We start from the raw sequence: 25771 nt of genomic DNA, 5'->3' as shown, positions 1-25771 counted from the left end.
CACAGACTATAACATGACGGTCCTGCAGCCAGAACACCCTAGTTGAGCCACAGGCAGAACGTGGACGGTAGTCCTCAAGGGGCCAAAAGAGTGGGTGAATGTGCGAATTATCAGGCTCCAACCACCGGCACCCCGACCGGTAGGACCCAATAAGGTTATTAAGGACGTGCTGAAAGGGGGAAACCCATCCCAAACCACTACCCACAAAGGCCACTGATATCCCGACCGGCCATGCAGACGCCTTCCAAATAGGCCGCTTAGCCGAGTCGGACTCAGACCCAATCTTCCGCATGCTAGAGGCTACCTTTCTATCCTTGAACGAATCCAACCCGAACCTAACCAATTCCTGCTGGCTTTGTTACAATGTTAAACCTCCTTTCTACGAAGGAGTCGCTCTAAACACCCCCTTCAGTTACTCCACAGCCGAGGCTCGGCTCAGCCGTACTCACACGCCCGGTCCCGACTCACCAGTGCATATGGGACACTCCCCATAGAGGAATCACCCTGAGTCAAGTCACAGGCCAGGGCAAATGCTTTGGCAATGCAGCCTTGGCAAAGCAGAAAGGCAACTTCTGCACCGAAGTCGTCAAGCCCAACAGAAAGGTCAACAAGTGGGCGGTCCCATCCACATCTGGGATGTGGGTTTGTCAGAGATCTGGGGTGAGTCCTTGTGTGCTCCTTGCCAAGCTCAATGACACTATCAACTTCTGTGTCCAAGTTCTGATTGTTCCTAGGGTCCTGTACCACTCAGACGAGGAGGTATACCACATCTTTGAGGAGCCCGGCCGACTCCACAAAAGAGAAATAATAACAGGAGTGACTATCGCAATGCTGCTCGGCCTGGGAGCAGCTGGCACAGCCACAGGTGTCTCGGCCCTCGCGACCCGACACCAAGGGCTTGCTCAGCTGCAAATGACCATCGATGAGGACCTGCAGAGGATCGAGAAATCCATCTCCTTTCTAGAGAAATCAGTCTCCTCACTTTCGGAAGTGGTCTTACAGAACAGGCGAGGACTGGACCTCTTGTTCATGCAACAAGGAGGTCTGTGTGCCGCCTTGAAGGAGGAGTGCTGCTTCTATGCGGACCACACAGGAGTCGTTAAAGACTCCATGGCAGAACTCCGAGATAGACTGGCTCAAAGAAAGAAAGACAGGGAAACCCAACAGAGCTGGTTCGAGTCCTGGTTCAATCAATCGCCATGGCTTACCACTCTAATTTCCACCCTAGTAGGTCCGCTAGCGATACTGCTTCTAACCTTCACATTCGGACCATGCCTGCTAAACAAGCTGGTCTCATTTGTTCAAGCTCGCCTAGAACGGGCCAACATCCTGTTTATAGGCCAGCAACAAATGCTGTGAACCAAAAACTGAGGACACTGCCAGTCGCAAAGGTTCTTTAAACTTCCCTTGCGAAGATTACTCAGGTTTACCAAAAACCCCTTTTCCCTTATCATATTATAACTTTGTACCTCACCTTAGTGCCTATGTTTATAACTACCTCATTCATTAGTAAAAAAGGGGGGGGGAGATGTGGTAGATAGGGACAGGCGAACGGAAAATCTCGGGATGTGACAGAAAGCAAGACCCTTCCCCCCTCTTCCTGCTATAGGTAATCAATCACCCCTGAAGCATGCAGCCCCTCCTAACTCCAGTAGTTTACCACTCCTTACTAACCCTAGCCGGACCCACCGTCCCCCTTTGACGTAGTAGAACCCCCTTGACTATTTAACCTCCCGAGATGAGATAATAAAGGACATTTGACCATCCACCACATTGGTGTCTGTGCATGTCAGTGGCCCGAGTGACCCGGGCGAGGCCGGGTTGCCGTGCTGTGTCTTGATACCAGGTCGCCCGCCTTCTCAGCAGAAGGCGACACTCCCTGAGGAGAAGGGTGTCCTTTCTAGGCAGGAGGAAATACGTGGTCAGGAAGAACCAGTCAATGGTGATGTAATTTTCCCTGTAAATATTTTTTCTTATCCATTCTGTTATCAGTATTGTTTCTGTTCCTGTTTGTTCCTTGTCTCGTTGCTGTTTCCAGTAAATTGTTCTTATCCCAGCCCGGGATCTTTGCCTTTTGTGCTTTCCATGGGAGGGGGGAGGGCAGCGAGCGGCAGCGCGGTTTTAGCGGGAGCAGGAAATTGGGGAATCCCATTCCTGAACCCCGGCCCGTGGAAACCGAGCATCCCAGCTGGTGCCAGCCCTGGTGGCCACGGCAGCAGCCTTGGGAGCGGGTCCCTGGCTGGGGCTGTGGGAACCTCTTCACTCTGGTGCCCAGGGACAGGAGTGGAGGGAGCGGCTGCAGCTGAGTCGGGGCAGGCTCGGGTTGGATCTCAGGAAAAGGTTTTTGCCCAGAGGCTGCTGGGGCACTGCCCAGGCTGCCCAGGGAAGGGTCACAGCTCCAGGGCTCTCTGAGCTCCAGCAGCGTTTGGACAGCGCTGCCAGGCCCAGGCTGGCATTGTTGGGGTGTCCTGTGCAGGGCCAGCAGTTGGACTCGAGGATCCTGATGGGTCCCTCCCAGCTCAGCCAATTCTGTGGCTCTGGGATCCCATGACCCTGGGGATGGAACTGCCAATGGTTGCCATGGCAACGGGTTCTGGCCCCAGGCCTGAGCTGGTGTCCATGGCAACCACCCCTGGATGGGGTCTCCATGGAGCTGCCCAGGGACTGACCATAGCAACAGGGGATGGGGATGGTTGCCATGGAAACTGTCCATAGCAACAGGGGTTGGTGAGGGTTGCCATGGAAACTGACCACAGCAACAGGGGTTCCTCCTGATGTTTGCCTGCTAAGAATCAGATTTGTCACAGGCCCTCAGAGGGGTTCCAAGGGGACTTTCCAAGAGTTTCCAGGCTGTTCAAGAGCTGGAATGTCACAGGCAGAGACAGGGGCTCCATGGAGACCTCCCAGGGGTTTCTGGGGATGGTAAAGAGCCGTGTGGTCAGAGGCAGTCACAGCCATTCCATGGTGACATCCCAGGGCACCTTGGGCTGCAAAGGCACCGATCTGTCACAGGCACTCACGGGGGCTCCACGGTGACATCCCAGGAGTCCCCAGGCTGCCAAAGAGCTGGGATGTGACAGACACTCACAGGGGTTCCTGACATGGGCAGAGTGGGAGCTTCAGGCAAAAGCTTTATTTCTTTATTGGAGGAACTCCTGCTGAGTCATGAGGTGGAGAAATGACACCCAGCAGCCACCATGGATCCTCAAACACCTGCAGCACCCCAAGACTTCTAAAATTCCTCCTAAGAGAGGAGACTGGGAGTGATTGGATCCAATCCCAGCCCCAGATGTTGTCAAAGGTGTAAAAGATTGGACAGGTGGAATTGAACCTTAATGCAATTTGTCCCACAGGATTAACGATGGAATACCAGATATATTTACATAAACAAAGCTCTGATTGTTTCTGATCATGATTAGAAGAAAGATCTTTACCACAGTTATTTACTCCACATTACAGGAGCTATAACAATTATTAGAATATTCTGCTCTAGGGAGCAATTTTGAAGTAAGCAGGGCCTTGCTGGAGTGGTTTGAGCCCATTGCAGGCAGAGCCTCCTGCTCCAGCAGGAACTGCCTTTCCTGTGCCAGGAGCAGGGCAGGTCCCGCTGCAGGAAAAGCCCCAGGCCAGCCCCAGCCCAGGGAAGGCCCCGGGAACAAGGGGCCGTGCTGGGAGCTGTGCCAGGGAGAGCCTGAGGCACCAAAGGCACCTTGGCAGCAGCAGCTGCTTGCAGGGCATGGCCAGAAGCCTCCCTTGGCAAGCCGGCCTGGTGGCCAGCACTGCAGAGCTGCTGCCTCAGGGCTCATTTCTGGCTGGGCTCTGGAAAGCCACTTCTGCTCCAGGAGCCTGACGGGGAAGCCATTGGCCCCAGCACCTTGGGGACAAGATATTAATGACAAAACTCTTTGTGCCAGCAGAGACAAGGCAGGGGCAGAGAAAAGGGGAGAGCCAGGCCCAGGGGACAGGGCTGCAATGGTGATGGCTGTGAGGTCACAGCCCCTGCAGCAGCCTGGCTGCCCTCAGCAGACATTCTGGCCAGAAGTGTTGTGAGGTCACCTAGCACATCAGAGAACCCACACAACAGGAGTTCCATTCTTTGGGAGGGGATTTCACTGGGTCAGGTTGCACAAAGCTCCTGATCTTGGAGCATTCCTGGGATGGGGTATCCATTTCTCTGGAAAAACAGTTGCAGTTTTGTGCCACTCATAATTGTAAAATATTTCGTCCTTCTAACAAATGAAAATTGACCTTCATTCAGTTTAGAGACATTGACCCTTTTTCTGTCCATGCAAGTTTTGGGAGAAAATAACTTTGATCACAGTTTCCGTTTTCATAGACCTTGGAGAAGACCCAAAAATCTCCCAAGATGGGGTTTGGAGGCCTCATCATATATCCAGCAGGTAGAGGCTGTGGGCTCTGGGCTCAGTGGTGTGGAGACTGAGGACAGACAGGAGTAGCCTGGGAGGGAGTGAAGGGTGGTTTCAGAGAGGCTGGAGTTTTTCTTCAGAGAGGATAAAAGCATGAGAAGGCAATAATGGCACCAAGGGCAGCTGGGGAGGCCCAGAGTGGACACCAGGAGAAAGGAATTTCCCTCCCAGGGCAGGGCTGTGGTGCAACACATCCCCAGAAGGAGCCTGGAGCAGCCCAAGGCTTTGTGTGGCCAGGCAGAGGCAGGCAGGAGGCAGAGCTGTCAGCAGAGGAAGGGGCCAGCGAGGTGGGGCAGCCGGGGGATGAGGACAGCCTGCAGGGACAGAGGCGCAGGGCAGGGACACCGTAGGACAGCCTGGGCTGCAGAGGGCACAGGCATGTACAGCAGCTGCAAGGCCCTGACAGAGCCAGCCTGTGCAGCACTTTGGCCATGGCTGCTGGCCCTGGGCCTGAGGCCACCAGGGGACAAGTGACCCTTGCAGCCCTGGGGCCTCAGTGCCTCCTTGTCCCTGCTCAGCAGCCTGGCAGGGGCCGCCCCATGGTCCTGCCCTTGGCACTGCACATCCCCACATGCCAGTGCCCATCCCGGGAAGAGCCCTGAGCAATGAGGGAGGGACAGGATCTGCCTTGCCAGGGGCTGGGGCTCAGCCTTGGCCCTTTGCATTCCTGAAACACATCCAGGTTTGCTCAACACCAGAGACACCTTTCCCTTGCTGTCCCCACCTGTCATCAGTGCCTCCAGTGTTCTGCTGTACCTGGAACCTGGGGACACTTTCTCAGTTGTGTCCCTCAGTGGGACCCATTAAAACTTCAAGAAACTTTGGAGTTTGATTCTGACTTCTAATTCTTGAGAAGTTTTTTGAACACTCTCTCAGGGACTGAGTCTGATGTAAACAACACCAAAGCCCCAGAGGGTCATTAAAGTCCTGGTGCTGTGTCTGTGCTGCTGAGCTGGGCTGGGCTCCTGGCACAAAGACAGGTCCTGCCAAACCAAGAAGAGCTTCAAAAAGACATTTCTCCTGAGGAGCAGCTCCTCTCACAACCCAGCGGGGCTGAGGGTGCTGCCTGCCAGCACCTGAAGGCAGTGAAGCTGACAGCAGCTCAAAGCAGCTGGAAGGAAAATTCTGAGCTCATTCATGGAAAATCTTCACCACTTCTGACACTGTCAGTCTTTGGCTGCAGGGATCTCCTGAAGCTGACCCAGGACAGGACTGATGTGACTGTAAGGATGGTTCTGCTGCCGTTTCTGGTTTGGGGAGGATGTGTTGCAGAGTGGGGCTGCCCTGGGCACCGTCAGAGAGACAGGGCAGGAGGGCTCCTGCTGCCAGGGACAGCTGCAGGGGGTGAAGCTGGGGCTGCAGCCAGGGTGGCCCAGGGCTGTCCTGCAGAGCAGCTCCTGCAGCCCTCAGGGCTCTTGGCCAGCCCAGGGGATGTGCCACCTGCCAGGACAGCTCTCAGCCTGCCTGGCAGCTCCCCATGGACTGTGCAGGGGAGAAGTTGGAGGTGGAAGGAGTGACCCCCATCAGGGCAGGTTCCTCCTGCTGTGGAGATGGTGCAGCATGGCCAGGGCTGCTGTCAGCTTTCTCCTAAAGGGAAGGGAAAGGGGCTGTCAGGTTTGTCTGTGTCACTGAGACTCCTGCACTGTCACCCTGGGCATCAGCAGATCTGCCTCATATCTCCCTCAGAAAGTGCCTCCTCACCCTCCTCTAGCTACAGACAGCAGCAGCAGCACCTTGGCTGTTTGTCTGCCCTGCCCTTAAGGCCCTGCTGCCGGGGAGATGCCCCTAGAAGTGCCCTGTGATGGGAGGGGTCTGCGGGACAGAGCTGAGCTCCAAGGGCAGGGATGGGCTCTAGCAACACTGGCAGGGACAAGGCTTGGATAGAGAGAAACAGCTCTCCGTAAGCACAACTCCAGGCAGCAGAGAGGCAGAGGAACCTTGGCTATCCCTTCCTGTTCAAAAACAAAGAAAAAAAAAGGAGAGAAGTGATTAGGGAAATTTATTTTGAAATTGGAGCTGTCAAAATTCCACTTTATTTTTCAGGGATGTTTTAAGTTCAATCACCCTGAAATAAAGGAGATGAAATGAGCAAAGTGCACCTGTGTGGGGACCAGCAGGTCTGACTGCACAGGGAGCCCTGTTCTCCCTCTGGGCTCCCCAGTGTTCAGGCTGAGAGCAATGCTGAAGATAAGATCAGGCAGTAACTCAGCAGCAGAAACAACAATTAAAAAAAAAAAAAAAAAAAAAAAAAAAAAAAAAAAAAAGAAAGTTTAGTGAAGTTCCCTCACAGGAAGAAAAGGAATTTTGAAAGGATTCCAAATAAAATACATAGGACGGACTCAAAGAAATTGGCCCTATCTTGTCAATGCCTTTTTTAACATTTCATGATGCCCAGAGTGAAGAAATGTCCAACAGCAGCTCCATCAGCCACTTCCTCCTGCTGGCACTGGCAGAGACGCGGCAGCTGCAGCTCCTGCACTTCTGCCTCTTGCTGGGCATCTCCCTGGCTGCCCTCCTGGGCAACGGCCTCATCATCAGCGCCGTAGCCTGCGGCCACCACCTGCACACGCCCATGTTCTTCTTCCTGCTCAACCTGGCCCTCAGCGACCTGGGCTCCATCTGCACCACTGTCCCCAAAGCCATGCACAATTCCCTCTGGGACACCAGCACCATCTCCTATACAGGATGTGCTGCACAGGTTTTTCTGATTATCTTCTTCCTTGGATCAGAGTTTTCCCTCCTGACCATCATGTGCTACGACCGCTACGTGTCCATCTGCAAACCCCTGCACTACGGGACCCTCCTGGGCAGCAGAGCTTGTGCCCACATGGCAGCAGCTGCCTGGGCCAGTGCCTTTCTCAATGCTCTGCTGCTCACGGCCAATACATTTTGCCTCCCCCTGTGCCATGGCAATGCCCTGGGCCAGTTCTTCTGTGATATCCCCCAGATCCTCAAGCTCTCCTGCTCCAAATCCTATCTCAGGGAATTTGGGCTCATTGCTGTAAGTGCCTGTTTGGCACTTGGTTGTTTTGTGTTCATTGTTTTCTCCTATGTGCAGATCTTCAGGGCTGTGCTGAGGATCCCCTCTGAGCAGGGACGGCACAAAGCCTTTTCCACCTGCCTCCCTCACCTGGGTGTTGTCTCCCTGTTCCTCAGCACTGCAGCGTTTGCCTACCTGAAGCCCCCCTCCATGTCCTCCCCATCCCTGGATCTGGCCCTGTCAGTTCTGTACTCGGTGGTGCCTCCAGCCCTGAACCCCCTCATCTACAGCCTGAGGAACCAGGAGCTCAAGGCTGCAGTGTGGAGACTGATGACTGGATGGTTCCAGGAACATTAAACTGCTGGCCAATTTCTGCAAATCACTTGTAATAAATGTCATCTTTGATACTTCTTGTTTTCATTCTGGACATTCTTTTTCTTTGTTTTAGATTTTAATGTTGTCCACAAAGAAATATCATTGTTTGTGCCATTTCTCATTTTGTTTCTCTCCACATTCCCTGTGGGCACAGACTGTGTCAATGAGGGGCTGTGCTCTCGGTGGCTTTAAAGAATCTCAAGGATCTCCCAGCAGAGTTTTCTACAGAGCTGCCCTTTTGCTGCCTCCTCTGGAGCTGCAGCAGCAATGTCTGTGTGCAGAGCTGGGGGCAGATCAGTGCTGGCACAGCAGCTGTGCCCAGCAGCAGCAGCAGCACTTGGTGTTGGCAGTGCTGCTCCTGTGGCCCTGCCCCGCTGCCCTGGTGGCCCTGGTGTTGCTGCAGGGCCTGAGTGCTCTCGGGGCCGGGCACAGTCCTGGGGCTGGCAGTGCCGGGGCTGCAGCAGGGACAGGCCATGGGCACTGCTGGGCAGCACTGACGCCTCAGGCCAGGGCCTGGGGGCTCCAGGCTCCTTGCCCAGGCTCTCTCAAGAACACGGCCAGGCCAATGCTCAGCACAGAAAACCCCCTTGAGCAGCCCCAGGCTGGCCGTGGGCAGGCTGGGGGCAAACAGCACGGCTGGTGCTCTGCCAGGGCCCTGGGGGAGACGGGAAGGAGCAGCAGAGCAGGGGCTGATCCATCCCCAGTGCGCTGCACAGCCCAGGGCAGCGTCCCAGAGCGTCCTCATGGAGCTGCCAACAACATCCCCCCTCTGCAGCCCTGGCCTCTCCCCCAGCTCACACAGGTGCCGCATCCTTGCAGGCACAGACACGGCAGCGCTGGCTCAGGAGCCCCTGTTTGCATTGCACACAGCAGGCGGGAGCACCCCCGTGCTGGTGCTGTGGGGACATGAACCTGAGGCAGCACAAATGTCACAGCCCCTGGGGCCAGGAAGGGCTGGGGGACGCCAGGGAAATCACTCAGCTTTGTCCTGACAGAGATAAGATTTTTAACCTTTTTTCTTGTTCCCCTTTTTGTCTGTAATCTATTCTCCATCATTTGTTTGTTTTTCTAGAGGAAGCGTTCCAGGTGGGGTCCAGTCTGGATAGGGAAGTGCTTGGGAGCAGCTGTGGCATGGATGGGCCGTGCCCTTGGAGAAGGCTGAGGACATCGTTTGGGACCAGCTTTTCTTCCAGCGGTGGATGGCGTCAGGTGGGTCCCGTCTGCTTGGCATGGTGGGATCAGAGCTTTGGGGAGATGGCAGTGAGCACAGGAGCATCCTGCTCCGGGCAGCTGCTGAGGGCTGGATGTGCCGTGGCTGGCTGCAGGCTGGGCACATGTCCTGCCCTCCTGCTCTGCTGCCAAAGGCAGCAGTGATGGGCAGCTCTGGGCACCGCTCTGGGCACGGCCAGCATGGCCTGGGCACCGCGGGCGGCTGGGACAAGGGGACAGGAGCCTTCAGCTGACGGGCGCTTTCTGCTTTCTCTCCTTGCAGCCGGGCTCTGCGGGTGCTGAGGCTGCTCTGGGCTCTGCCAGGGCTCTGCTGGAGCTCAGCACCGGGCCAGAATCAGCCAAAGAAGAAATGGTGTGACCTGCAGCACTGCCTTGCTTGAGCATTTCAGCAACACAGCTCAAGTTTGCAGAATGTACACCTCCAAGGGAAAAGATGCCACCACCCAAAAAATTAAACTTGTTCAATAGCTTCTGAAATGAAATCAATCTGGAATGACCCCAAATGACATTTTGCAGCTTGCTCAAGCTGTAGCTCAGCCCTTCTCTGAACAGTTCTCTCCCCCACCTGCCTTTTACTTCCCAACTGCTCCCTCTTTTCCCCCAGTGAGTTCCCAGCCCGTGGCAGTCTCCATTACACTGTTGCCTTCCTTGATGCCCCTCACCACGAGGAAGGCTGAGCCCCAGGCTTAGGGACTCATCCTGTCACTGGCTGAGGAGCAGCAATGTCTCAGAGGTCTGGTTGGATTTTAGTGTCCTTCAGAGCTGCTCTCCAGCCCTCAGCTCTCCTCACTGCTGAGTTCCCACTCCCTTTTCCTTGTCCTTCCAGCACAATGAGCTCTGTGAATCCCCTTGAGCCTCCCCACTCTTCCCAGCCCATGCACCCACCTCAGTTAGGCTGAAGCTGCAGCTTCTCTGTCTCCTCTGGCACACCAGTCCAGTCCCCTGTGCGGGGAGCCCCAGCCCCAGAGCACAGCACTCAGCAGTGCAGTCCGGGCTGGAGCAGCTGCCCTGCAGCCCTGGCTTGGCTCTTGGTGGCAAGGGAATGCTCCCTGTTTGCAGCTGTCCCTGCAGGATGGCCCCAGGGCAGAGCCCAGCCGGGCTCCCACTGCAGCCCCTGAAGCTTGGGGCAGACAGTGGTCCCAGAGCTGAGGTTCATGGGGAGCACCCGCAGCTGTGCCTGGCACTCTGCTGCCGTGTGTCACAGTGCAGGCTGGCTTGTACTGGGTGAATGGACCAGCCCCTGCTTTGACTGACAGGGGCCTTGCCCATCACATCTCTCCCGAGGCTGCAGGCATTTCTCAGGCCAGAATCTGAAGGGGTGCAGCCAGAGGGCCCTGGGGACTCTCTGTTGGTCAGACACCTGGGATAGGCTGTACAGATGGGCTGGGGAGCCCTGAGCCTTCTGGGCAGGTGTCCCCATACCTGTCACAGGATGGGGCCACACGCAGGAGCGTCATTACTACGTCAGCGGGCTGTTCTTTGGTGAGATCCAGCAGGGCCCTGTTCAGCCTCTGCTCAGCAAACTGATTGTCCATGAGCCACTGGTGGATGTACCTCACCATGGCGGGCAGCTGGAGAAGGCACGGGGAGACTTGGAAAGCTGCCAGAGGGAGGAATGTCCCCAGCTTCCCCAGAGAAGTGCTTCCCTTCCCACCACACTGACATGGCCTCAAAGGCTTCCAGTGACCAGCGGGCGTGGCTTGGGAGGCCAAGCAATTCCTGGGAGGCTCAAGCCCTGGCCACAGGCTGCTTATTTGCTTTGGATTGCAAAACCCCTCCTCTAGGAGCATATCCAGCAGGGCAGCACAGGTCTTGGCTTTGAAGGTGTGTGAGTATGCTCTGAGCCCTGTGCCCATGGTGCTGGTCTCTTCCTCCTGAATCCTCTTGATGAATTTGCAAACCAGGTGTAGGAGAAGGGCAGGAAGCCAGGCATGTTCCACGGAATGCAGTGACTGGATTTGTGGCTACTTGCAGGAGAGATGCCTCGGAAAAGCTCCGAGTCAGCAAGTCCTGCAGTCGTGCCTGGAAGGCACCTTCAAGAGAGAAGCCTCAGGAAGGCTACAGGACAGCAAGTCTGGCACTCTGGACTCAAGGGCTCCTGCCACAAGGACAGGAGAATCCTGTCAAGGATTGATTGTGGTCTGGCCTCGAGGGCACCGGTGGCAGGGATGGGTGATGCCTCCGGGGCACCAAGTCCCACGCTCTGGCCTCGAGGTCAGCTGCAGGAATAACGCCTGGGAAAAGCTCCGGGTCAGACACGAACGAGTGCGCTGTGCGGGGGCTCCTCACGGCACCGCTCTGTCCCGTCCTGTCCTGTCGTGTGCTCCAAGCACTGTGGCGCGGTCTTGTCACTGCCAGCTCCTGTGTCGCCCGGTGCCACAAAGGGCCCTTGGACACGCTGTCCCGTTCCATGACATGGTGACCACGCAGCACCGTGTCACAAAGGGGCCCTGCACACACTGCCCCCTGCCCGGGGAGCGCTGACATCAGCAGGTGTGGCAGAGTCCCTGCCCAAGCAGACCTGCCACCCCCCAAGCCCTGGCAGCGCTGGTGCCCTTCTCCTGCCCCAGAGACCTGTGCCCGTGGGGGGCTTCTGTGCCAGAGGGAGCCAAAGCCCACGTGCATTGGGGGCTGTGCTCCTGCCTGCAGGGGCTCTTGGCAGAAGCACCTGGAGCAACTGCTGGCAACACTTGGTCTCTGTCAGAAGCTCTTGCCCCATGCTGAAATTATTTTCTCATTGAAGTTATTGCCTTCAGCACAAAAACACCTTAGTGGCAAAGGCACAGAAGAATCTGGCAAGTAAGAATCCTCAGGAAAGCTTTACTTCCCATTGTTCAACTCAAGTAGTTCCAAATATTTGCAAACTTCCCAAATTAATTTGGATGGCGTGAGGAAGTGAAGAGTTGGAATTTTGCTTCCCATCTCAAACCAGCAACTCATTTGCTTTAAACTCATCCACTGAGGATCACTTTACAGAACATAAGACTACACAAAAAAAGGGCAAAAACAAGGGCCATTCTTTGGTTTTCTATGAAGGGATGATAATATCCTAATTCTCTTAAGGAAAAAAGCTCTCAAGAAATGAAAGTCCACTCAGTGGTACAAAAGTAGCCCAGAGAAATGAGCAGATGGCAAAAGGGCTAATCCTCCCCTAGTACAGATATCTAAGTGGCCAGTAAAGTACAGCTCTCCCCTCTTGTTCCCTGCAGCAGAATCAGGACCATGAAGAGGAAAAGTCACAGATATTCTTTCTGCCCTCCCTAACCAAAGCTGTGCCAAAGCACAGATGCTGCCTTCCAACTGACTCAAATTCCAGCCTAGACCTCTCCCCTTCCACACAACTCCTTCTCCAACACCCCACCAGCACCAATCCCCCCAAACTCCCGCACAGATCCCTCAACACCCCGCCAGGAGCCCCAGCTGTCCCCGTCCCTCCGCAGAGCTTTCCCACCCTCCAGCAGATGCCCTGGTTCCCTGCAGGTGCCGTGGGATGGCACTCAGGAGGATCTGCTCCAAGGCCTTCCCCTGGAGCACGCTCAGGCTGCCAGGCCTGTGGTTCCTGGATCATCCTTCCCACCGAGCCTTCCTGTGCACGGCTGTTCCATTTGCACCTTTGCGCTCAGCTCGGACTTCTCCACTGACCCACGAGTGCTGGTTGGAGAGGATGGAGAGCAGCCTGGCAAGCTCTTTCTCCAGCTCCCTCTTTACTCTCGGGGAGGTAGAACATTCCACAGGAAAGCAACTGCTGCCACAAGGAGCGGGTGGCCTCAGGCACCTTTGGCAATGAAACGAGGCCTTTGTTTGACATAAGGAAGCACAAGCAATTCACATGAGTAAACAAGTAATTAGCACAGACTTACCTAAGTACTTAGCACCAGTTAGCATAAGAAAAACCTGGCAGGCCTAACTTGACCTGAGAGTGACTTGACAAAAAGCTTTAGCCATAGTCTACCAGAAGAACTAAGGGCAAGTGTGGAGTCAGCCCTGTGCAGGGAAGCCATGAGGAAGACTTTGTGCTGCTTTGGGGCATGGAGACGGCTCCTGGCCAGGGCCTGGACATCAGCTTCAAGTACAGCAATCTGACACAATGTATTTCTAACCCCCTGCCTATCGAATCACCTCAGCAGTGTAAAGATGGATGGTATGTTTGATACAATTCCTACATCAACCCACTGAAATTTATAGGTGGTGGAGAAACATTCCAGTGGGTGCAGACCCCTGCCCTCCTGCCAGGTCAGTAAAAGGGCTTTTGGCAGACAGTGCATTTGTCTGCCGATTTCTTTGAATAAGGGAGACCCCTCAGGACTGCTGTATCCTGAGGGAACTCCGTTGGCCTTGACCTGTAGGCACTGCACAAGCTTAAAATCAGCTGCCTCAGCTTCCAGGACCTCTCTTGGCCAGCATCCTGACATGGATGCAGGACTGCTGCGAGGTACTGCTGGCACCCAGCGGGACGGGACCGGCTGTCTCGTGTCCACGTAGCACCCCCTGACACAGCCAGGGTCATCTCAAAACCAGAGAAACGCTCACGTGTCAGCACAGGGGAGCAAGGAGCACTGGGCTCCCCTCAGGGTATCTCAGCTGGGCTCGCTCCACAACACACCCCCACTTTAAGGCCTGCTGATGCCCAGCTGCCAGAAATGCCTACCTTGCTCTCTCCAAGATGCACGGGGAGAGCCAATGAGCAGGATGCCTTGGGAGGCAAACTTTCCCAGCCTTTTCTGAGGCCAGGGACACACCAAGATCAAACAAGACTCTGCACGCTGCCTGGCCCTCACAGCCCAGCTCTGTGCTGGCCCTGGGCCACAGCAGCATCCACCAAGCAAGAGGCAAATGCATATTGCCAAGAGTTGAAACCCAGCAGACTGGGAAGATGTGAAAAGTGTGTGCGTAAAGGCCTTTTAATTCACAGCTCTCAAAGAGAGCTTTGGGGCTCGTGGCTGGACAAAGATGCTGCTGCTCAAGCCTCTGTCCAAAGGGGGGAACACACCATGCTGCAGCTGCTTGGGTTGGTCTCCGCAGGTCCAGGCGGATGCCAAACCTGCTCTTCGCAGCCTTCTCCCTTGCCCTGCCCCTCTGCCAAGCGCAAAGGGCCTCAAGGACTGAAAGGACCACAGAGAGCCCAAGGGGGACACTTGCACCTGCCTGACTGGGAGCTCCCTGGGAAGCACTTCCCTTGAGAAGCAAGCCCCTTTCCTCCAAAGGCATTTCCCCAAACGTGTAGCTTTCCTGGGGAACACCAAGACACTCTTAAGAAAAGCTGGCAAGGCTGAATGACTTCAAGTCCTTTCAGGACAGGCACTCCAGCTGTAGCTCCTAATCCCCAAGTGGGTTTCCAGGTGGAGGTTCAGAGGTGCAGCCCCAGGCCCTCTACAAACACAGGCTGCCTGCTGCCTCTTCACCTGCATCACCTCCTGCCTGGAGTCACAGCAGCAAAATCAGGCTGTTCCAGCCAGAGCCCAGAGCCCTGTTCCTGCAGGACGCTCTTGCCAGCACCTTCCAGGAGTCTCCACTGTGCACGCAGCACTTTTCATGCCCACTCCAAGAGCCTTTGGAACGCAGAGCACAACCTGGCTGGCTCTGCCACCAGCACAGCCTAAACACAGGCGGAGGAAGAAGCAGCAGGGGTTGTTTTGCGGCCATGCCCAAGAGAATTTTGATATGAGGATCTATGTTTACCCCTGAAAGAATTTTCTAACAAGGTTGTTGACACAGAAACCAAGAAGAAGGATAAATAAGAGAAACCTGCAACTGCCTATTCCAATAAGCACTTTGCTTGTCTCTCGTGACCAATGAGTAAAGTGTAAACTTATGAGCTTTGTAAGAATGTCGAAAAGGCATGCATACTAGAATAAAAACGGTTTGAAGCCTTCTGGAAATGGAGGGTGTTGCTTTGTATTGTCTCCGTCTCTACCATGACAGAGTACTGCATCCAGCTCTGGGTCCCCAGCACAAGAAGGACATGGTTCTGTTGGATCTAGTCCAGAGGAGGGACAAAATGCTCTGAGGGCTGGAACCCTTCTGCTTTGGAGACAGGCTGGGAGAGCTGGGGTGTTCAGCCTGGAAGAGAGAAGACTCCAGGGAGACCTGATTGCTGCCTTTCAGTACCTTAAGTGGGCTGGTAAAAGAGATGGGACAGAATTTTTTGTAAGGGCCTTTTGTGACCAGACTGTGGGGGAATGGTTTTAATCTAAAGGACGGTTGATTCAGACGAGATGAAAGAAACCCACTTTTTACACTGTAGGTTTTGAAACCCTGGCACAGGTTGCTCAGAAAGGTGGACATCCATCCCTGCAGTCATTCAAGCTTGTGCTCTGAGCAACCTGACCTAGTCAAAGGTGTCCCTGCTCACTGCAGGGCATTGGACTAGATGGCCTTTAAATGTCCCTTCCAACCCAAGCCATTCTGTGCTCCTGTGCTCCATCAAAGCAGTGTGGGATTAGTGCTGGGGTGATTATGCTGGCACCTGTATTTTGGCAGTTGTGCCGTTTAGCAAATGGCCAAGAGAGGATTGATGGGCTGGGCAGTGAAGTCTGCAAATAACACACAGTGTGCTCAAGGAGAAACAGGAGAGGAACACAGCTTCCAGTTCAGATAAATGCCAGCATTTTGCTGCCCATCCCATGTTAAGAAAGAAAGGAATGTCCTGATGATCCCTTTGTGTGGGTACCCTATTGGCAGTATCAGAACTTGTGTTCTGTAAGACAGTTAAGTTGTTACAGCTTCTTGCCCCATTTCTCACTGGATAAAACCCAAATACTGCATTTTTCCATGTCTACTTTCTTCCAAGTCAAGGCAAATCTTGTTCATTATCGAGTGGGACATATTCATCTGTTCACAAGCAAATTCTTCTTGCCATTCACACAATGTGGATTTGCTCGAATCAGACTGTAATTAAGGTCTACCTCTCACTAGTATTAAAGTTGATGCCTTGTGAGGCAAGGTGTCGAGTAATTTGTCCTGGTGTCTGGCCCTGTAGAGGGTTTTTCTGTAATTAAATGACATTTGAAGACAGCTGTAGTCTACCATACTTCTGGCATCCTAGAAATGAAGAAACAGCCTTTGAAACAGGATTTTATCCTTTCTTCCTCTTCTTCCTCCCAGGAATTTTAATCTCTGAGGTCTAAGCTCTTCAGCTGCCTCACAAACATTGTTTTAATTCAGACAGGCATCCATGCAGTGAGCCACAAATCAGGACTGTGGCTGTGAAGCTTGAAGCAATGCTGGTTTATAGCACTAAAAATAATAATCTGTTACCCAGGTTAAGCCAAGCACTTCCCAAATAATTCTACCTATCCTCAGGGATGTTTCCAAAAGGATCACTGTAAAAGATGGGAGTGGGGAGAGAGAGTGTCATCAAAATTAAAAATACAGCTTTCTGAGATCTTTATATTCGGATAAAATGAGAGTCAAAATTGTTCATATATGGAACATTAACTAAGAAGTGAACTACAGATTGTCAAAATAATTGCTTGGGGAACAAAAAGAAACCATAAATAAAAATAAGTTCATGTGCAGATAATAAGTAAACCATCATGCTAAGAAAAAAAACCAGACGTGCCAAACCTAAAAGCAAGAAGGCTGTTTCATCTGTCTCAATACAAACATAATGACTGAAAAGAATCAGAGATCCTCAAGACCATTACTATATACAGGAACTTCCAGGTATTGGGGAAAAAAATGAAGGAAACTGTAGTGTGCAATTCACAGAGGTAACCTGGAATTTATTGATGAACTTGTTTCAAAATTTCTGAGAGCAGACTGGAAAAGCATAGGGACTGATCAGACCATGTGTGGGCATTTCCAGCAGTGTGAGGGATGTTTCTGGGAGCAGCTGCAGGGAAGAGAAGCAGCGCACAATCACTGGGTGTCCTAGGGTGACCTTACGATGCTCGCGTCCCCGATCGTGTGTTCTGTTGATGCTGGATATTATATTGTGTGCCTTCCAGACGGGCTCTGAGAGCAAAGGCGGGGAGAAGAAGAAGCACAGAGTTTGTTATCAGAGACTGCACTCACTCCTGCACAGTCTGCTGGAACACAGAACTCCACGGTGCTGTCTGGGCATGGACAGGGCAGAACACCACGCTCCTTTGCTTTTTAGTTACTTTAGCTAGCTGGGGCAGCCCAAGTTTTCCCTCGACTGGTTTTCTTTCCCTTTTCTTGGATCCGTTCGAACCTGCTCTGGACCGGGACCTGGGGAAGCACCGAGAGCTTGCACTTTGTGGCCCACGGGGGGCTACTCTGGGCAGCAGCCTTTCCCAGTGCCAGAGGGACTGATAACAGAGCCACCATCCACTGGAGAGATTTTCTGAATCTGTCATCTCTTCAGAGCAACCAATGAGTTTTGTCATCTGGTATTGTTCATTTTTTGGGCTGGGGAGTGCTTTGCCTGTTAAATAAACAGTTTTTTTCCACTTCTCTCTGAGGAAATTTTTCCCGAACTGACTGGGGGCAGGGGCCATGTGGGTTTGATTTCTGGGGGAGGGGCATTTTGGACGTTTTCTCCCAAATTTGCCCTAAACCTGGACACAGGGACAATCTCTTTCTGGGCTGTAGACTTTACGACAGTCTGTCCCCTGGGGCTGGGGGAGCTGTCCCAGGGTAGGGAGGGCCAGGGCTGGCAGGGGCTGCTCAGGGATGGGTTTGGCCCGTGTCCCTCAAAGCAGCGACTGCCCAAGCAGCTGCGCTGGCCCCGGGCTCTCCTCCCGGCCTGCTGGGCTTTGTTGGGTGGCACAGCCTGTGCCAAGGGGCGGCAAGGGGCCTGCAGGCCCCAGCTCTGGGGGAAACAGAGAACGTCCTGGCCGTATCCACCGTGCTGCCAGCTCAGCAGTGCAGCACAGCACGGGCTCACGCTCCCCATTGCTCCCACAGATGCAGCCAGCCCCACAATACCTGTTCCCAAGGTGAACAGAAGGGAATCAGAACGGGTTGCTGTTGGGGAACACCCTGTTTGCTTGTGATAAGGGCAAGTTTGGCCTTCTATTTCTGCCAGGAAATGATTTGGAAGTGCTCAAGTAAACCTCGACTGAGAGCTTCCCAAATCAGCTCTTCTGTTGCCATAAAGAGATGGAGCTGTCACCCCCATGTCCAGGTGGTACCACCAGCAAAGCCCAGCTGGCACCAGCACTGGCTGAGCTCCATGCCCAGGAGCAGCTGTGGATGCCCACGGTGAGGGCAGGCAGGAGCCAGGCAGGGGCTGCTGTGAGCAGCAGCGGGGCCCCGAGGGGCTGGGGGAGCCCATGCTGAGCAGCCCTGGGCCGAGGGCAGATTTCCTTCAGTGAGATCATCTGGGCCTGGAGCTCCTCCAGTGGCATGCCCAGGAAAAGAGGGAAGCCATCAAGAACATCTCCAGTGTGGGAGGGGCCCCTGCACTCCCTTGGGAGGCGGTGGAAATCTAAAGGGACCTGTCAGTCACATGTTCTACCCTCCCTTGTTGTTGTCAATCAATGTTTGATGTACTCCCTGATTCTAGAAAGTTCTTCTCTGTAACCCCCCCATTGGTTCACCTGCTATAACCACTCCTCCTCTGTACCCTCATTGGTTCCTCATATGTCACCCCATTCTATCTCCTCCCCTTGACCCATTCCCCATTGGATAGTTTGTACCTCAACCACTCCCACTCCTTCCCTCTTATATACCCAGTCCCGCCTTCCCTCAGGGCTCTCAGAGTCTGCTCCCTCCTTGAGTGTTGGTCTCCCTACTCCCTCCACCTTCCCCTCGTCCTCTGCCATTCCGACCATAAACCCTCAAGGATTACAGCTGCTCGAGTGCCCTCTCGTCTATTTCGGTGGAGCTATCCGCGAACCATCGGCCCCTCCCCGCGGACCAGTCAGCCGAGGATCTCCCCGGCCTGACTGGGCACCCGGGCAGCCCGAGGGGCGGTGGAATTTTACACTCCAGGGACACAGCCTGACCAGCAATGCCAGCAGCAGGATTTGCTGAGCAATGGCCCTTGGATCAAGCAAAACATTTCCAATCAGGGCAGTCCATTTGTACAGATGGGGCTACACTCTGGGGGTACAGCCAAGGCCATGAGGTCACAGCAGGCTCTGCGGTCACAGCGGGCTGAGGTCACAGCAGTCTCTGGGGTCACAGCAGGCTGAGGTCACAGCAGGCTGAGGTCACAGCAGTGTCTGGGGTCACAGCAGACTAAGGTTACAGCAGGCTCTGAGGTCACAGAGGTGCCAGAGCCCCGTGGTTGCACAGCACCACAAGGACCGAGCAGTCAGTCCTTGAGCACAGCTGTTGCGGCAGCAGTGGCGGTGGCAGCAGTGGTGCTGACATTGGGACAGCGGTGTCAGGACAGCGGTGGCAGCAAGAGCTGGGGACTGGCAGAGGGCAAGGCACCATGGCCCTTGCTCTGCGCCTCTTCCTCCCGCTCCTCCTGGCCGTGGCCCTGCCTGCCAGGGCTGCCCAGGCTGCTCCGCTGCAAGTGCGGGGAGCAGGTGAGCCGGCAGCCTGGCTCCCCTTTCCCGGGACAGCGCTCCCTGCTCCCTGGGAAGTGCTGGGGTATGGTTTTCCCCTGGGCTTGAGGGAGGGTTTCCTCTGTGGGAGGGAGAGAGCCCCCGTGGGGGCTGGGCTGCTCCAGCCGCCCTCCCAGGGATGTTGCACAAGGCAAGGAAATCGTGTGGAGAGTGACCAGGAGCCAGCTCAGAGCTCCCCAGGCCCCTGTGCAGCTTTGGCCATGGCCATTCACATGAGGCTCCCATGGCCTTACCTGGCCCCCTTGCCGTGCCCAGTTCCCAAAGGCACAGGGGGATCCCAGCACACCAGGAAATGGTTCTCATCTGTGCTCCCTTCTAGATGAGCATGCTAGGAAGGCTTCTCCAGCAGCTTGGCTCCATGCAGATTTCCAGCCTCTTAAGCCTCCTGCAGGTATGCTGTCAATGTTCCTAAGAGAATAATCATTGGCAACCTGGCAGGAAGCCGGTGACAGAAGCTCCTGTGCCTGTTGAGTTACAGGTGTGTCTGCAGGGAAGACTTTTCAGGCTCCTTTCTGGGTTGCTGCACACAAGCCCAGCTCCCATCGCAGGGGTGAGTAGTGTGTCCCTGCTGAGCCCACAGGCTGAGCCCTGGTTTTGTGGGATCCATTCCGGGGGAAATGCAAATACATCTCTTGAGCTCCTCCAAGAGGGAGGCACAACCCTACAGGAGACAGTAAGTCCCTGGAGGCATCCAAACACATGGAGAGGACACTGAGTGATGTGGAGAGACGCCGTGGTGGGTGCATTTCCCTCAGCCTTCCCCTGGGACTCAGCAGCCGGGGCATTCCCTGCACATCTGGACACGCCGTGCCCGGCACAGCGGGAAGGGATCCATGGCAGCCTGGCTGCCCCGCTGCTGCTTTCACGGCCTGCAGGGCTGTTTCCCAGCCTGGCCTGGCTGCAGCTTCTCCCCAGCCTCTGTCGAAGGTATTTGGCAGCAGCTGACAGGGAGCCCAAACTGCACCATGGGCCACGCACACCCTGAGATCCCCTGCAATTTCCTGGTCTCTGAGCACATCTGGAGGGGCAGCTGTTTGCAGGAGGGAGGGCCCTGGAGCAGCCCCAATAACCTGGTCTTTAGCCTGAATCTCATCCATGACATAGACGAGCATTACCTCCTGAAGATGCCGCCTTCCTGTTGGGAAACAGCCCCGCCTGATCCAGCTGTCCCTTTTCCCTTCTCCAGAGATGGACAGAGAGGCTGTGCTGAAGGCTGAGTTTCCCGGAGGAAGCAGTGGCTCATTGGCAGCCTCTGCTGCAGGAAGGGAGGCGATGCCAGGCACAGTCACTGAAGGTAATTGCTGTGTCTCTGGGCCTGAGCCCTGCTGAGGCTTGAGCTGCCCTCTCTGCTGCTTGGCAGTGTGGGCACACAGCATTACCTGAGCCCCTTGCAGTGCTCACTTCCCCATAGAAGGCCATCCCAGCACACCGTGGAACATTTCCTATCTGTTCTCCTTTCTAGGTTGGGACCATGACTTGCATCATTTGGAAAGACTGGCAAACCATGGTTTAAGGGTCTTGGAGCTTGGTGAAGGTTGGTTATCAGCAACTCTTTCCTAACAGAGTGATCATTGTCCAGAGTAATATTCATGTGTGATTTCCTTTAAGATGCTTTGAAGTTTGATGGATTCTGGAAATCCTGTCCTCCAAATTTCTACTCATGTGCTCAACAGTGATCCCACAGGATCGCTGTCAGTGGGAGGAAGGAGCATTTGGCTGTCCATCTTCCACCCATGTGCAATGCCAGTGTGTCCTTCCATGTTGTGTGCTCTGTGCAGCCAGGGAGAAGAGCAGAGAGGGAAGGGGCTGGGCCCAGGGCTGTGCCCCGGGGCTGAGCCTTTCACAGCTCCTTTGCCGGCCCCAGGGAGCCTGAGCTGCTTCTGCTGCTGCTGCTGCCAAAGCCTGGCCCTGCCTGGGGCTGGGTTTAGAGCTGCTGGCAGCTGCAGGGAGTCCTTTCTGCCCCGACTGCCCAGCAAGGGGCTCCTTCCATCCCAGTGTGGGGCTGCCGCAGGCACGTGGTCCCCCTGCCCCTGCTCCTGAGTGGGAGGCAGAGCTGAGCGAGTGCCTTGGAGGCCACCAATCACCCAGGGGCACTCACTGCCACTGTGGCCTGAAGGAGAATCTTCAGCAGAGACACAGGAGCTGTTCTGTGCTGCCTTTCTTTGCAGCTGAACGTGATGATGAAGATGATCTGGATTCCCAACCCATACCCATTACTGAGCCTCAGGGAGATGCTGAGGGTAGGTCAAGGCCTTTCCCCCTGGGAGAGCTGCCAGCTCAGAGCCCAAAGCTCAGCCAGGGGGGCATCGCTGCAGGTGCCAGGACAGAACCACGCACGTGTGTGCCCTTGCCCTGCGCCATCCCCTCAGCGCTCCTGCGGCTCAGTGCTGCCCGTGCAGATCCGCAGAGATGACAGAAGCTTCTGTGGCTGTTGTGTTACAGATGTGTCTGCAGGGAGGACTTTCCCAGGTCCTCTGGTGGATGTTGCACATAAGCCCAACTCCCATCGCAGGGGTGAGTAGTGTGTCCCTGCTGACCCCACAGGCTGAGCCCTGGTTTTGTGGGATCCATTCCTGGGAAATGCAAATATTCCTCTTAAGGTCCCCTGAGAAGGAAGAACAAACCTACAGGAGACAGTAAGTCCCTGGAGGAATCCAAACATCTGGAACAAATCCTGAGTGATGTGGAGAGACGTGGTGGTGGGTGCATTTCCCTCAGCCTTCCCCTGGGACTTAGCAGCCGGGGGCTTTCCCTGCACATCTGGACACACCCTGCCCGGCACAGCGGGAAGGGATCCATGGCAGCCTGGCTGCCCCGCTGCTGCTTTCACGGCCTGCAGGGCTGTTTCCCAGCCTGGCCTGGCTGCAGCTTTTCCCCAGCCTCTGCAGGAAGGCATTTGGCAGCAGCTGACAGGGAGCCCAAACTGCACCATGGGCCTGAGATCCCCTGCAATTTCCTGGTCTCTGGGTTGATGCAGAGAGGCAGCTGTTTGCAGGAGGGAGTGCCCTGGAGCAGCTCCAAAACCCTGGCCATTTTCCTTGTCTTCATCCACCCTTTGACAAGTATTGCTTGGAGCAGAACAGCACAGCACAGAGGAATTATGGCATGCAGGCTCAGGGGTTTGGGTACTGGGCAGTCCTGTGCCAAGGGGCGGCAAGGCCCCAGCTCTGGGGGAAACAGAGACCAAGGACCTCCTGTCCCTCTGCACCGTGCTGCCAGCTCAGCAGTGGAGCACAGCACGGGCTCACGCTCCCCATTGCTCCCACAGATGCAGCCGGCACCTCAACACATGCTGACAAGACCTGGAAAAGCATGAGAAGAATTTTCTGCTGGGGAACACCTTGTTTGGTTAAGTTGATGGCCATTGTGCTTGGTGCAGCACTTTGCCTGATGATTTGCTCTGCTGGAATCTGGTATTGCTGGAAGAGAAAATGGTGAGTGTTTTGGTGATCTCGACCTCAAACAGCTTCCTTTAATGGCTGCTGATAGTCAGGGAACATTCCCAGTGAGGCTGCAGTGGAGCTGTGGCCAGTCTGTGGTTGTCCAAAGAACTCTGCTGAGGGTTCTGCTGCTGCCCAGTGCTTTCATTGGCCTCTTCATTGCTGGGCCTTGTCCTGGGGGGCCCGCTGGGGCTGCAGCCAGTGCTGGCTCCCACTGAGGCTGCCTGGCCAAGAGCAGCCCCGGGGGCACAGGGCACAGGCAAGGCAAGGTGGGGAGGAGAAAGAGCAGGGACGAGATTACCCTTGCAAGGCAGTCGTGCTCTGGGGCCCGCTCCTGGCCAGGGATCCTGCCCAGAGCCGTCCCCTGCTCGCCGGGGCCTTGAGGGGCAGCTGTCCAGCTGGGCCAAGGTGTGCCAGCAGCTCCAGCCGGGCTGGGGAGCCTTGCCAGCTCTGGGCCCTGCTGTGCAGGAGGGTCCCAGTGTGCCACTGGCAGCTGGGGCCTCAGCCACTCCTCTCTCCAAAGGTGCTCCTGCCCATCCTCAGAAGACAAGCCTAACAACTCCAGCAAAGAGAACTTGACCCGTGTTCCCAGCTCTTCACTTCTGTCCCCATCTGCCCTGCCGCAGCTGCAGCACCCTCTTGAGCCCTTCCCTAAACTCACCCCTCCACAACGAAACCCTCCACCCCTGAGCCCCCTGGTCCTGTTCCCCAGCTACGACTGAAGGTGGGCAGGCCTCGTCTGCCAGGGCATGGCTTGGCCCACATTTTCTGTTCAAATAAAAAAATAGAGTTGTCATAGATATGTCCGGGTGGTACCACCAGTGTGATAAACTGTGGTAATTTGTTTGTTCATCAAAAGAATTGGAATATTAAAGGAGGAAATATAAAAATTAAAGTATAAGGGACTAGCCTGCTTGTTAGGAGATAGGGGAGGACAAAAAAAAAGCAACTGCTACAAACCGCAAGGCTATAGACATATTGCAAAACCGCAAGATCACAAGTATGATTAATCACCATATAGGGAGCTTTTCGTAGCTTTTTTGCAGACACAGGCTAAGGATGTGGGGGGATGGCCGGAGCTGATTATGAAATCAGCGACCACCAGGCAACGGCCACCGGACTAGACAACGTAGGCGTGCTCCAGGTACGCCCATCACTGTCCGGAGCCGATTTTGAAATCAGGGATCACCTGCCTCGACACAACGCAGAAACGATGCAGAGAGATGCTCAAGCTACGCCCACCGCTATCGCAAAAGACATGAATGAAGAAACCTCCAAGAAACTATAAAAGAGACTGAATAAGGGGAGTGGGGTGTGGGGCACTGCAGTGTGGGACACTGCAGGAGGGGCGGTTTGGAGACCCCTACCCACCCAGCGCTGTTTTGCTTGCTACTGCTTGCTATAATTAATAAAATTCTAATTGACCTTAAAAAGGCTGAATCAAATTATTCGCCTCAATTTATCACACCCTGATGTGTCACAATGGCCCCTCGGCTCCATGCGCCCTCGCTGTGTCACAACGGCTCCTCTGTGACACTGCGGGCTCCACAAGGTCACCACGGACCCTTGGTTCCCCCGAGTTCCACAATGGTCTCCTTGATTCCATGAGGCAGCACAGTGTCACAATGGCCCCTTGGTTCCATGAGGTTCCGCAGTGTCACCGTGGTGTCCTTGGGCCTGCATTGTCACAGCTGACCCACGGCTCCATGAGGTTCCCCAGTGTCACCGTGGTTGCTGTCAGAGGCTGGATGAGATCGATGTCCCGAGACCCCTTGGGATGCTCGGAATGCCCGTGTGGGGCCAGGGCCGGGTCAGGCCTTGGTTTGTGGTGGGACAGAGCCCCGCCCCCAGCCCTGGCCTGGCACAGCTGTCAATCACACAGCAGGGGCGGTGCCAACCCAGCTCTGATTGGCTGAGCTGTCAATCAATCACACAGCAGGGGTGGTGCCAAGCCATTTCTGATTGGCTGAGCCATCAATCAATCACACAGCAGCAGCTGGTGCCAACCCTGACTCTGATTGGGCAATCAGCTGGCAGTCCCACCCCAGGGGCGGGCCCATGGAGGCCCAGGGGGTTAAAAGCCGGAGCTCGAGGCCAGCCCATGGTCTGGATCCTGCCTTCTGCTGGGGTTCCTCTGTTGGCGACGCTGGAACCCGAGCTTTTGGTGCCTGTCTGTGTCTGTGTGTCTTTCTACAGATCTTCTGCCTTTCTGTTGTTCTCAATTTCTTCTCCTTCTAATCCAACTTACCTGGAACATTTTTGGGTAACTTAACATCTTAAGGGTTAAAGGTTTTTAGGTTAAATGGGCTAAGTTAGTGAAGTTAATGCTATGATAAGAGTTTTATGTTGAAATGGATGTTGTAATAAACCCTTTGCCAAAGTTGCTTGATTGTCTATATTTGGCCAGTAAAATTTTTTGTCATTTTGACCTCTTAGCTCCGTTGGTTAGAGTATGGTGCTGGTATCACTGAGGCTGTGGCTTCAATTCATGTATGGGCCATTCACTTAAAAACTGGACTTTATGATCATTGTGAGTCCCTTCCTGACAAGAATATTCTTTGCATCTGGCCATGGTGAGAATATCTGGTTGGTGTTTCTCCTGTGCACCAAACTCAAGTAAAGGAGCCTTTGGTTCACCCCAGCATTTCAGTGTTCTGGGGTGTTACAGCCCTGCAGGCTCACAATGGCCTCTTGTTTCCATGAGGCCCCACAGTGTCACACTGGCCCCTTGGTTCCATGGGCCCCAACAGTGCCACAGTGATCCCTTGGTTCCACAACTTCCCACAGTGTCACACTGGCCCCTTGGTTCCATGAGGATCTGGAGTGTCACACAGG

General features: G+C 54.7%; 2 protein-coding genes, 1 long non-coding RNA gene and 1 pseudogene across 8 annotated transcripts; 3 read left to right on the top strand and 1 right to left on the bottom strand.

Annotated features, from left to right (window-relative positions):
- Window positions 1-25771, bottom strand: part of LOC128782943 (zinc finger protein 239-like) — a 138432-nt pseudogene that overhangs the window by 8415 nt on the left and 104246 nt on the right.
- LOC128782945 (olfactory receptor 14J1-like) lies at window positions 6651-7892 on the top strand. Its single transcript, XM_053933514.1, has one exon. The coding sequence runs from the start codon at window positions 6793-6795 to the stop codon at window positions 7762-7764; it is 972 nt and encodes a 323-aa protein (XP_053789489.1). The 5' UTR covers window positions 6651-6792; the 3' UTR covers window positions 7765-7892.
- Window positions 8779-9494, top strand: LOC128782983 (uncharacterized). Its single transcript, XR_008428932.1, has 2 exons — window positions 8779-8991; window positions 9275-9494. It is a non-coding gene; the product is annotated as an uncharacterized LOC128782983 (long non-coding RNA).
- LOC128782924 (uncharacterized) lies at window positions 19277-25319 on the top strand. 6 transcript variants are annotated; one of them, XM_053933466.1, is made up of 10 exons: window positions 19277-19457; window positions 19816-19887; window positions 19975-20046; window positions 20683-20790; window positions 20959-21030; window positions 21665-21736; window positions 21939-22010; window positions 22097-22192; window positions 22765-22930; window positions 23460-25319. In XM_053933466.1, exons 1-10 carry the CDS (start codon window positions 19361-19363, stop codon window positions 23656-23658), a joined length of 1026 nt encoding a protein of 341 aa, XP_053789441.1. In that variant the 5' UTR covers window positions 19277-19360; the 3' UTR covers window positions 23659-25319. The 6 variants fall into 6 exon arrangements, with proteins under 6 accessions (XP_053789441.1, XP_053789440.1, XP_053789443.1 ...); XM_053933465.1 differs by having other exon boundaries at window positions 22097-22195; XM_053933468.1 differs by lacking the exon at window positions 22097-22192.

This window comes from Vidua chalybeata, assembly GCF_026979565.1.
Source record: "Vidua chalybeata isolate OUT-0048 chromosome W unlocalized genomic scaffold, bVidCha1 merged haplotype SUPER_W_unloc_5, whole genome shotgun sequence".
NCBI classification, from domain to species: domain Eukaryota; kingdom Metazoa; phylum Chordata; class Aves; order Passeriformes; family Viduidae; genus Vidua; species Vidua chalybeata.
Note: the sequence above shows the minus strand (reverse complement) of the source record. Positions and strands in the feature narration are given on the sequence as shown.